The sequence below is a fragment of the Bos taurus genome, chromosome 5 (genome assembly GCF_002263795.3).
Source record: "Bos taurus isolate L1 Dominette 01449 registration number 42190680 breed Hereford chromosome 5, ARS-UCD2.0, whole genome shotgun sequence".
In the NCBI taxonomy this organism is placed as follows: domain Eukaryota; kingdom Metazoa; phylum Chordata; class Mammalia; order Artiodactyla; family Bovidae; genus Bos; species Bos taurus.
The window spans coordinates 95,135,845-95,148,229 of NC_037332.1; the positions used below are offsets into that span (position 1 = coordinate 95,135,845).

The 12,385-nt window shown below is 44.5% G+C and overlaps 3 protein-coding genes across 6 annotated transcripts in view; 2 read left to right on the top strand and 1 right to left on the bottom strand.

Annotated features, from left to right (window-relative positions):
* Positions 1 to 805: 805 nt before the first annotated feature.
* Positions 806 to 1,482, bottom strand: H2AJ (H2A.J histone). Its single transcript, NM_001078089.2, has one exon. The coding sequence runs from the start codon at positions 1,369 to 1,371 to the stop codon at positions 982 to 984; it is 390 nt and encodes a 129-aa protein (NP_001071557.1). The 5' UTR covers positions 1,372 to 1,482; the 3' UTR covers positions 806 to 981.
* The window catches only part of GUCY2C (guanylate cyclase 2C), a 101,077-nt gene continuing 90,118 nt past the window's right edge, over positions 1,427 to 12,385 (top strand). For 3 of the 4 annotated variants that reach the window (XM_059886120.1, XM_059886116.1, XM_059886117.1), the window contains exon 1: positions 3,872 to 4,441. The gene's annotated coding sequence lies outside the window, so the exon portion shown is untranslated. Of the gene's footprint in view, positions 1,785 to 3,871; positions 4,442 to 12,385 lie in introns of those variants that run through there. The other variant, XM_059886118.1, reaches the window with a different exon arrangement.
* Positions 3,368 to 3,777, top strand: H4C16 (H4 histone 16). The gene has a single exon (NM_001145871.2). It carries the CDS (start codon positions 3,413 to 3,415, stop codon positions 3,722 to 3,724), a length of 312 nt encoding a protein of 103 aa, NP_001139343.1. The 5' UTR covers positions 3,368 to 3,412; the 3' UTR covers positions 3,725 to 3,777.

Here is a 12,385-nt window from a genome sequence, read left to right on the forward strand (position 1 = left end):
AGAACGTAAGGGACCTTAAGAGGGGGATTTGTTGTTATAAAGCAAAATCAAATCAATTACCTTTCCAAAGGGCTATGATATTGTGGAGATAAGACCACTATGAAGCTAGAAACTTGAGAAAGTCATTTTAAAAGCTACTGAGGTATAGGTAACTCATGATTAAAGGCCCTGCACTATTACACAACATGAGTGTCAGCGCAACAAATTTCCAACTTCATGACTCAGGCTTCTGTGCTACACATATTACTGGATGGTTCCTTCATTTTAAAGAAATGTGAACATAAGCGTGCACACAAAAATATCTGACACCCCAAACAAGAAAACACAACAGCTGTCAGGCCAAGAAAAATCTGTTAAATTGACACTGTGTCGTCAAAGCTACCCTTCCAAGATGTAAAGTTATTCTCCCTTCTGAAAAGTGTGGCCGGACAGACAACCTCCTGCCCAAGACCACAACGTCATCACTATCTCTTTCCTAGAACTGGTTCCGGAACTGCCCTAATAGGGCAGGGAGCACAGGCCCTAGAAGGCGGATGTAAAAACAACTCGCCCAGCCTCATCCGCACCTACTCTGCGTCGCCTCTGCTTCCGGGCGAGCAGGGAGAGCCCCCGACTCTGCCCACCTTCACGCCAGTGGGTCCCTTCTGGTCTCCCTTTATCCGCCCGTAGCGCCTCGAGGCTGATTGCGGAACAAACCTGCCCAGAAAGTGGCTCAAGCCGACCCACCAGTACCTCTTCCAAAGGTCTCCCGGACGCCCCTGGGTCTCCCGGTAGGGCCCCGCGACTACACAGCTCTCTCGACCAGACGATTTTCACCGACTTTATTGGGCCCGCGACCCAGTTGGTCTCCTCGCCGCCCACCTCCCCACTAGATGGCTCCGGCCCTCCATAACATCAAGCATATTCAAAAACACTGCGGGCGGGGCGGCTCTGGAGACAGCCCTTGCTGGGGAAGCCGGATCCCCTGTGGTAGCATCAGGGTCATTTGCTCTTCGTCTTCTGACTCTCCGTCTTCTTGGGCAGCAGCACGGCCTGGATGTTGGGCAGGACGCCGCCCTGAGCGATGGTCACTTTCCCCAGAAGCTTGTTTAGTTCTTCGTCGTTGCGGATGGCGAGCTGCAGGTGGCGAGGGATTATCCTGGTCTTCTTGTTGTCCCGCGCGGCGTTGCCAGCCAACTCCAGGATCTCCGCCGTCAGGTATTCCAACACCGCCGCCAGGTACACCGGCGCCCCGGCGCCCACTCGCTCCGCGTAGTTACCCTTGCGCAGCAGTCTGTGCACTCGGCCCACTGGGAACTGCAGGCCCGCGCGGGAGGACCTGGACTTGGCCTTTGCCCGCACTTTGCCGCCCTGCTTTCCGCGACCAGACATGTTTGTCTCTCGCTTACAACTCCAGCGAGAAGGAAAAACCCAGCGATCCGGTTCCTAGTACAAGAATGCAACGTACCACACCGGAACTGCCTCTACCAACACTTTGCTGACACTAGGCAGCGCCTTCCCATTGGGCTCCGCAACATCCTTGGCTCCAGTGACCAATGACAGGCAGGCTCTGCTCCCAATTAGCACGCTGGCAGAAGGACGGCCTTCTCCAACTCTCTCCAATCAAAAGAGCAAACTGCTAAGTCCTCATTTACATAACCGCTCATATGAATATCTAGGTGCGCTTGCTCCGCGGTTGGGGTTCTGTTGAATATATTGAGTTCGGTTGAATTTGGCAGATTCTGAGATTTCAACGTCCTCTTTCGCTCTCAGGAAAAGAATGTCTTAAGAATTAAGGAACCGAGGTAAGAAACAGAAAAATCAGGAAAGAGAGTTACCCCTTCTCCTTAGTTAACTTAGTCAACAAATACTAAGCACTCAAGCAAGAAATGCCTCTAGCAGTTCTGGTTGAGTATGCCTGAAATTTTTGACACATTACCTTTATTATTGACACTAAAAAAAAAAAAATCCTTGTAAGCAAAAGAGATCTCTAACTTGAAAATATTCTAACCTTGATTTTTTAGTAAATACTAAAAAACAAACAAAACACACACACACACACACACACACACACACACACACACACACACACACACACCCCTATTTTGCCATTACAAGAATCCTGATTCTTCCAAACTTTCTTTGGAATCAAGCATTAAAAGCATGCGGTACAATGTGACTATTTAGCACTCCCCACCCCAGCTCCAGTCATCCAGTGTTCTGAGGGTTCTTTTAATTATGCTTTAACAACAAAAATAACAGTATCTTTTTTGTGCTATAGAGATGGATGAGGATAGGTACATAATAAGCAAATATTTGCCATAAAGCTTTCTTACTGGAAAGGCTTATTCGTCAGGACTAGGTACAGGAAGCACAATTTACCAAAATATTCATTCCTCATGGTGTTACTGCTGCCTTTTTTCGTAGTATGAACCTTTTGGGGAAACAGTCCTGTCTCCTACAGTGGTGACACTACTCAAAGTTCCGTTTTTCTCAAGGAATTTCTTAAATGAGAACCGTCTGATTTAAAGCCATGATCATGCTGCTGCTGCCAAGTCGCTTCAGTCGTGTCCGACCCTGTGCGACCCCATAGACGACAGCCCACCAGGCTCCCCCATCCCTGGGATTCTCTAGGCAAGAATACTGGAATTTCACAAGAACTTAGAGTTTTAATGAAATAAGAATGTTACATTATTTTAACGAATCACAGAAATTGTCGTTTGAGAAGCAAAACCCCGTGCTTGGGCTGGGGGTGGGGGACGGAGGAAGCAGTAAAATCTACAAATTGTGCAGAAGAAGCTGCAAGAGAAAAGTCGGGGGTGGGGGCGGGGAGGAAGGGGTAAGGTTAGACTCTTCTTGAAAATTTAATTTTTTCTTCGCGGGGCCACAAAAGAGAAAAAGAACGATTGAAAGATTTCCTCTACCCCAACTGGTGACTTAAAAAGACCCACAGGTGTAAAGCAACTGCTTTGAAATTTAAAAGTAGTAAAGCATTCCCACTTCCTACTCAGTTTCAAATTAGTCTAAGAATAGTATTATAAAAGTGTGCATTTCGTTGGAAAACTATAAAATTAGAATTCCCGCGCTAGAGAGAGGCGGGGGCGGACAAGGTGGAGGAAAGAGACAAGGAAAACTCAGCGCTCACTGGATCTGGCCTACCGTTTTTTAAGTATGGAGAAACGGCAATATAACTTCTGTCTAGTCTTTTCTCAATTTCATGGCAAAAATAACAAGAAGTTTTCCCAAATAAGCAACCGAAAAATTTTGTAGGGAGGGGATTAAAAAAAAAAAACACCCTTTTGGGGACTTAGCTCCGCCCACTATCTTGAGGTTTTCAACCAGGTCCGCTATAAGGATATATTAGCTCAGGTTCTTAGCGTCCCGAAGTGTTAGGAGCTTGCTTAATACGATTGTCGTCTCTTTCTTGTTGAAAATGTCTGGCAGGGGCAAAGGAGGGAAAGGGCTAGGTAAGGGAGGTGCCAAGCGTCACCGGAAGGTCTTACGGGACAACATCCAGGGCATTACGAAGCCCGCAATTCGCCGTCTTGCCCGCCGTGGTGGTGTCAAGCGCATCTCAGGGCTCATCTACGAGGAGACCCGTGGAGTGCTCAAAGTGTTCTTGGAAAACGTGATCCGCGATGCAGTGACGTACACGGAGCACGCCAAACGCAAGACGGTCACGGCCATGGATGTGGTGTACGCTCTAAAACGCCAGGGCCGCACCCTCTACGGCTTCGGTGGCTGAGCTCTGCCTGCGGCTTATCAGATTCCAAAAGGCCCTTTTTAGGGCCACCAAAACCTCAAAAAAAGGGTTGATCACGCTTAAGTTCCATGGTGAATGTGCTAATAGGTGCTTCAGAGGAAGCTTTACAATTGCAGTTGTTCGGACGGATGATTCGGGGTTAGGCTTGAGGCTGGGGGAGGTGTGAGCAGCAAAGCTCGAAGTGGGGAGCCCGGGGCCCGCGCTAGGGACGTAGCTTGGGAAATGCATCGCAGGGCAGTAAGTGATCTTCCCCTTTGTTTCAGACGCTGAAGTGCTGAGTTTGGACTCCGTTTGGGAAACAGGTATCGTCAACTTAGAAATAGGTGTTTTGGGAGCGAATGCCTCGGGATCTGAGCTTATGTAGAGTAACTTGTATGCAAATAAGGCAAGTGCGGCTCCCTGCCTCCGATTGGACGGGAGGTATCAGAGGGAGTGGTTCTCGCCGATGGGGCCGGCCCCACCTCTGAGACCTATTGTAGTGTCCAATAGGAAAGCGCGAGGTGCAGGCCTAGAGTTGCGCGCAGGGGTCTTGCCAAGCGTTAATATTTTATATATTGACGGAATGTTTGAGTGAGAATTAATCCAACTCCGACGCGGAATGTAGGGCGGCCGCGTGTGGGCGAGTGCAAGGCCAGGCCTAAACCGTCGGCACCTGCGCTACTCGTGGGTCGGCTGCACAAAGGTGGTCGCGCCGAGCAGGTGAGCATCCCAACCCCCGACTGCCCAGCGGCGGTGCTCAAGCCCCGGGGCGTGGGAATCCAGGAGTTAACCGGCAGCGCTGCCAGGGCTCAGGCAGTACTGTTGCCCGGGAGAGAGAGGGTCTTGTGACCCGGTCGCCCCTAGGAGATAAACCCTGGCTTTCTAAGTGACGGTCCTGTTCAGAACCGCCCGGCCCGGGGCTGCGGGAAGGAGTGGGGCGGCGGGTTGTAGTCTAAAGAGTTCGGTGAAAATGATGTAGCGAGAGAGCTGTATAGTCATGAAGTCCTACCCATTTGTCCTGCCCAGGAGGCCGAGTAAGGAGGGCCGGTTTGCAGGCTTTTCCTGGTGTCAAAGGCGGGACTGAAGACAGGGGGCTCCACCTGCGTGCTGCCGGCAAGGGCGAGGCTGGAGCCGAAGTCCTTTAAGGGCCGTGCTCGACTTCTGGCTGTGTCCTTCCTCACCAGCTTGTCTGTGTGATGGAAATTGGGAAGGGGCTTAGAACACCAAAATGCAGTGTGATCCCATGAACCCTGACAAATCTCTCCTAGCTCTGGCTTGTCTGGACATCGTGAAATCACTTAGCTTCATGGACTGGTTGTCTGGATTGGCTGTGGGGTAGTTTCCCAGCCTTGACAGTGATGTATGTACATTTCATTTTAAGCCGTATATATCCGAGATGAACTCTAGCCAGGAAAACATTTCCCTTGTTCCCGCAGCAGAGACTGGCATCATACCGTTTAATGAATATCAGCCACTTTGGAACACATTGTATTCCATTTTTGCATTCGATTCTCCAGCAAATCTGTGAATTATTTATTATTAATTACCATTTTATAGACGAGGTAACGGATACAGGGGGAAAGTACTGGAATCAGGATTTGAACCCAGCACTGTTCTTAACCCTTATGTGCCACTGCCGCTTCCAGGGAGCCCCCATCCCCCATTTGCTGACATTTCACTTCTTGGTACTTTCTTCTCCATACTCAAACGTATCTGTGGTGCTGGTTATGTATTAAATTTCTAGGCAGTGAGACAGTTCCAGAAGCTCAACTTTCTTTAGTTCAAGTGAAGAAAACCCTTAAGTTACCTAAAAAGAAGCATCAGGGTATGGCACACTTGAGTACGTTTATATTTGTTGAGGGAGTGAATGTGTGAATTTGAATAGATAGTTAATGTACCTATTAAACCCCAAATTTAGTGTGAATCAGATTATTGAGAATGAAGGTGGGACTGCAGTGGAGCATGAAAATAAGTATTCGTATGGTAATTTAAAATATCTATTCCTTAAGTATTTAAGTTACTTGGGATTATTTTTTGTTTATATTTTTGATGGTAGCATCAATATTTTTTGAACCTATCTAGTAGAACTTTTGAACTGTGGTGTTGAAGAAGACTCTTGAGAGTCCTTTGGACTGCAAAGAGATCCAGCCAGTCCATTCTAAAGGGCTGGGTGTTCTTTGGAAGGAATGATGCTGAAGCTGAAACTCCAGTACTTTGGCCACCTCATGCGAAGAGTTGACTCATTGGAAAACACCCTGATGCTGGGAGGGATTGGGGGCAGGAAGAGAAGGGGACGACAGAGGATGAGATGGCTGGATGGCATCACCGACTTGATGGACGTGAGTCTGAGTGAACTCCGGGAGTTAGTGATGGACAGGGAGGCCTGGCATGCTGCGATTCATGGGGTGGCAAAGAGTCGAACAAGACTGAATGACTGAACTGAACTGAGTAGAACTAAATTTTCCCTTGTAAGCACAGCATATTTTTGTTTATGTTTTATGTATTTTATAAAATAATACCAAATTATTTGAACATGAGAAGTCTTTGTTTCTGTTTGAGTCCCATGGTAGTATCCAGTCCTGAAGAAATGATTTTCCAAACCAAAAGGGGGTCACATAATTTGAGAACACAAGTTATCTGAAATTAGAACTGAGATTTTCGGGAGTTAACTTCAGAAAATGTAGAATGCATTACTATACATGTTTGTTAAATAAAGAATTTAAACTGCTTCCAAAATGCTTTTCTTGCAATATGGAATGAAGTCCTGTTGAAATTAGATCCTGTAGCAAACTAGATCTCTTCTAGTTTGAACATTTAATGCCTCTTTTATCCCAAGAACTGTTAACTTGAAGATTCAGAGATAAATAAGCCGTCAGTTGAGTTCAGTTGCTCAGTTGTGTCTGACTCTTTGCAACCCCATGGACTACAGCATGCCAGGCCTCCCTGTCCATCACCAACTCCCGGAACTTACTGAAATTCATGTCAGGCGGTGATGCCATCCAACCATCTCATCCTCTGTTGTCCCCTTCTCCTCCGGCCTTCAGTCTTTCCCAGCATCAAGGTCTTTTCAAATGAGTCAGTTCTTCACATCAGGTGGCCAAAGTACTGGAGTATCAGTTTCAACATCAGTCCTTCCAAATGAATATTCAGGACTGATTTCCTTTAGGATGGACTGGTTGGATCTCCTTGCAGTCCAAGGGACTCTCAAGAGTCTTCTCCAACACCACAGTTCAAAAGCATCAATTCTTCGGCACTCAGCTTTCTTTATAATCCAACTCACATCCATACATGACTGCTGGAAAAACCATAGCCTTGACTAGACAGACCTTTGTTGGCAAAGTAATGTCTCTGCTTTTTAATATGCTATCTAGGTTGGTCATAACTTTCCTTCAAGGAGTAAGCGTCTTTTAATTTCATGGCTGCAGTCACCATCTGCAGTGATTTTGGAGCCCCCCCAAATAAAGTCTGCCACTGTTTCCACTGTTGCTCTATCTATTTGCCATGAAGTGATGGGACCGGATACCATGATCTTAGTTTTTTGAATGTTGAGCTTTAAGCCAACTTTTTCACTCTCCTCTTTCATTTTCATCAAGAGGCTCTTTAGTTCCTCACTTTCTGCCATAAGGATGGTGGCATTTGCATATCTGAGGTTATTGATGTTTCTCCTGGCAATCTTGATTCCAGCTTGTGCTTCCTCCAGCCCAGCATTTCCCAGGATATACTCTTCATATAAGTTAAACAGGGTGATAATATACAGCCTTGTCGTACTCCTTTCTCTATTTGGAACCAGTCTGTTGTTCCATGTCCAGTTCCAACGGTTGCTTCCTGACCTGCATACAGATTTCTCATGAGGTGTGTCAGGTGGTCTTGTATTCCCATCTCTTTCAGAATTTTCCACAGTTTGTTGTGATCCACGCAGTCAAAGGCTTTGGCATAGTCAATAAAGCAGAAATAGATGTTTTTCTGGAACTCTTTTGCTTTTTCAATGATCCAGCGGATGTTGGCAATTTGATCTCTGGTTCCTCTGCCTTTTCTAAAACCGGCATGAACATCTGGAAGTTCACAGTTCAGTATTGCTGAAGCCTGGCTTGGAGAATTTTGAGCATTACTTTACTAGCGTGTGGAAGGAGTGCAGTTATGCGGTAGTTTGAGCATTCTTTGGCATTGCCTTTCTCTGGGATTGGAATGAAAACTGACCTTTTCCAGTCCTGTGGCCACTGCTGAGTTTTCCAAATTTGCTGGCATATTGAGTGCAGCACTTTCACAGCATCATCTTTCAGGATTTGGAATAGCTCAACTGGAATTCTATCATCTCCACTAGCTTTGTACGTAGTGATGCTTTGTAAGGCCCACTTGACTTCACATTCCAGGATGTCTGGCTCTAGGTGAGTGATCATACCATCATGATTATCTGGGTCGGGAAGATCTTTTTTGTATAGTTCTCTTGTGTATTCTTGCCACCTATTCTTAACATCTTCTGCTGCTTTTAGGTCCATACCTTTCTGTCCTTAATTATGCCCATCTTTGCATGAAATGTTCCCTTGGTATGTCAGTTTTCTTGAGATCTCTAGTCTTTCCCAGTCTATTATTTTCCTCTATTTCTTTGCACTGATCACTGAGGAGGGCTTTCTTATCGATCCTTGCTATTCTCTGAACTCTGCATTCAAATGGGTATATCTTTCCTTTTCTCCTTTGCCTTTAGCTTCTCTTCTTTTCTCAGCTATTTGTAAGGCCTCCACAGGTAACCATTTTCCCTTTTTCCATTTGTTTTCCTTGGGGATGGTCTTGATCACTGCTTCCTATACAATGTCATGAACCTCCATCCATAGTTCTTCAGGCACTTTATCAGATATAATCCCTTCAATCTATTTGTCACTTCCACTGTATAATTGTAAGGTATTTGATTTAGGTCATACTTGAATGATCTAGTGGTTTTCCCTACTTTCATCAATTTAAGTCTGAATTTGGCAATAAGGAGTTCATGATCCGAGCCACAGTCAGCTCCTGGTCTTATTTTTTGCTGACAGTATACAGCTTCTCCATCTTTGGCTGCAAGGAATATAATCAATCTGATTTGGTGTTGGCCATCTGGTGATGTCCATGTGTAGAGTCTTCTCTTGTGTTGTTGGAAGAGGGTGTTTGCTATGACCAGTGCGTTCTCTTAGCAAAACTCTATTAGTCTTTGATCTGTGTTTTGTACTCCAAGGCCAAATTTGCCTGTTACTCCAGGTGTTTCTTGACTTCCTACTTTTGGATTCCAGTCTCCTACAATGAAGAGGACATCTTTTTTGGTGTTAGTTCTAGAAGGTCTTGTAGGTCTTCATAGAGGTGTTCAATTTTAGCTTCTTCAGCATTACTGGTTGTGGCATAGACCTGGATTACTGTGATATCGAATGGTTTGCCTTGAAAATGAACAGAGATCATCCTGTCGTTTTTGAGATTGCATTCAAGTACTGCATTTCAGACTCTTTATTGCCTATGATGGCTACTTCACTTCTTCTAAGGGATTCCTGCCCACAGTAGTAGATATAATGGTCATCTGAGTTACATTCACCCATTCCAGTCCATTTTAGTTCACCGATTCCTAAAATGTCAACGTTCACTCTTGCCATTTCCTATTTGACCTCCCAATTTGCCTTGATTTGTGGACCTAACATTCCAGGTTCCTATGCAGTATTGCTCTTCGCAGCATCAGACTACTTCCATCACCCGTCACATTTACAACTGGGCGTTGTTTTTGCTTTGGCTCCATCTCTTCAGTCTTTCTGGAGTTATTTCTCCACTCTTCTCCAGTAACATTGGGCACGTACCAACCTGGGGAGTTCATCTTTCAGTGTCATACCTTTTTGCCTTTTCATACTGTTCATGAGGTTCTCAAGGTAAGAATACTTTCCTCCCACTGAGACCAAAAGTCTATTCTTTACATCTATGTCTCCTTTGCTGCCCTGTACGTAAGGTTGTCAGTACCATCTTTATAGATCCATATATATGCATTAATACATGATATTTGTCTTTCTCTTTCTGACTTACTTCATTCTGTATAATAAGCTCTAGGACCATCCATCTCATTAGAACTGACTCAACTGTGTTCATTTTTGTAGCTGAGTAGGCTTCAACAACGGAGAAGGCAATGGCACCCCACTCCAGCACTCTTGCCTGGAAAATCCCACGGACGGAGGAGCCTGGTAGGCTGCAGTCCATGGGGTTGCGAAGAGTAGGATATGACTGAGCAACTTCACTTTCACTTTTCACTTTCATGCATTGGAGAAGGAAATGGCAACCCACTCCAGTGTTCTTGCCTGGAGAATCCCAGGGACGGGGGAGCCTGGTGGGCTGCCATCTATGGGGTCGCACAGAGTCAGACATGACTGAAGCGACTTAGCAGCAGGCTTCAACAATATGTGAAACGTGAACTTCCAGATGTTCAAGCCGGTTTTAGAAAAGGCAGAGGAACCAGAGATCAAATTGCCAACATCCGCTGGATCATCAAAAAAGCAAGAGAGTTCCAGAAAAACATCTATTTCTCCTTTATTGACTATGCCAAAGCCTTTGACTGTGTACATCACAATAAGCTGTGGAAAATTCTGAAAGAGATGGGAATACCAGACCACCTGACCTGCCTCTTGAGAAACCTATATGCAGGTCAGGAAGCAACAGTTAGAACTGGACATTGAACAACAGACTGGTTCCAAATAGGAAAAGGAGTATGTCAAGGCTGTATATTGTCACCCTGCTTATTTAACTTACATGCAGAGTACATCATGAGAAATGCTGGGCTAGAAGAAGCACAAGTTGGAATCAAGATTGCCGGGAGAAGTATCAATAACCTCAGATATGCAGATGACACCATCTTTATGGCAGAAAGTGAAGAGGAACTAAAAAGCCTCTTGATGAAAGTGAAAGAGGAGAGTGAAAAAGTTGGCTTAAAGCTCAACATTCAGAAAACTAAGATCATGGCATCCGGTCCCATCACTTCATGGGAAATAGATGGGGAAACAGTGACAGACTTTATTTTTGGGGGCTCCAAAATCACTGCAGATGGTGACTGCAGCCATGAAATTAAAAGACACTTACTCCTTGGAAGGAAAGTTATGACCAACCTAGATAGCATATGCAAAAGCAGAGACATTACTTTGCCAACAAAGGTCCATCTAGTAAAGGCTATGGTTTTTCCAGTAGTCATGTATGGATGTGAGAGTTGGACTGTGAAGAAAGCTGAGTGCCGAAGAATTGATACTTTTGAACTGTGGTGTTGGAGAAGACTCTTGAGAGTCCTTTGGACTGCAAGGAGATCCAGCCAGTCCATCCTAAAGGAGATCAGTCCTGGGTGTTCTTTGGAAGGAATGATGCTAAAGCTGAAACTCCAGTACTTTGGCCGCCTCATGCAAAGAGTTGACTCATTGGAAAAGACTCTGATGCTGGGAGAGATTGGAGGCAGGAGGAGAAGGGGACGACAGAGGATGAGATGGCTGGATAGCATCACCGACTCGATGGACTTGAGTTTGAGTGCACTCCGGGAGTTGGTGATGGACAGGGAGGCCTGGCGTGCTGCAATTCATGGTGTCGCAAAGAGTCGGACACGACTGAGCAACTGAACTGAACTGAATATTCCATTGTGTATATGTACCACAACTTCCTTATCCATTCATCTGCCAATGGCCATCTAGGTTTCTTCCATGTCCTAGCTATTGTAAATAGCTCTGAAGTGGACATTAAGGTACATGTGTCTTCCATGGCTCAGATGGTAAAGTGTCTGTCTACGATGCGGGAGACCCGGGTTCGATCCCTAGGTTGGGAAGATCCCTTGGAGAAGGAAATGGCAACCCACTCCAGTACTATTGCCTGGAAAATCCCATGGACAGAGGAGCCTGGTAGGCTACAGTCCATGGGATTGCAAAGAGTCGGACACGACTGAGCGACTTCACGTTCACTTCTTCCCAAGATGATGGAGTAATAAGCAAGGAGACCACTTCATTTTAAAGTCAACACATTCATGTTAAAGTCAACACATTGACTTTGTGTTATCTTTTTTCTGATATTTTTCAGAAATCTGTTTATTGTTATCTTCTTCAAAAATAATTTATCTTTTTAAAAACTTTAAACAACTTTTACTTATATTATGTTTTGTAATTTCCTTAATATCATTTTTTACCACTTCTCCAAAACCTGTTATTCCCAGTGCATTTTAGATTTTTAATTATTAAAATAAAGGTGTAAGTTATGACTTTGGATTTATTTCTGTTACAGCTTTGGACAAATATCAAACTTTTGAAATGTTATAGTATATTTTATTATTTGTCATAATAATAAAGTTTTACTTTTATATCATCTCATCCTAACCTAATTATTAAAGAGGTTAAAATTTTACCCATAGTTGTAATGTTTTCTTGTTTTAGTTATCAGTATTAATTTCTAGTTATTAATTTGGACTAGAAATTTGTGAGCTCTGTAATTTCTTCTTTTTGGAAATTATTGAAATTTCATATATGACCAGTTTTGACAATGTTTTCTGGATCTTGGACAAGGAGGCATAACATGTGTTTTAAAATATGACAACTCAGTTTATATCTATTTATTCAATATTGCTAATTATTATATTTTCAAAATAGACTCTATGGCTATTTTTATCTACTCAATGCATATTGCTCCTGATAGTATCTTCTT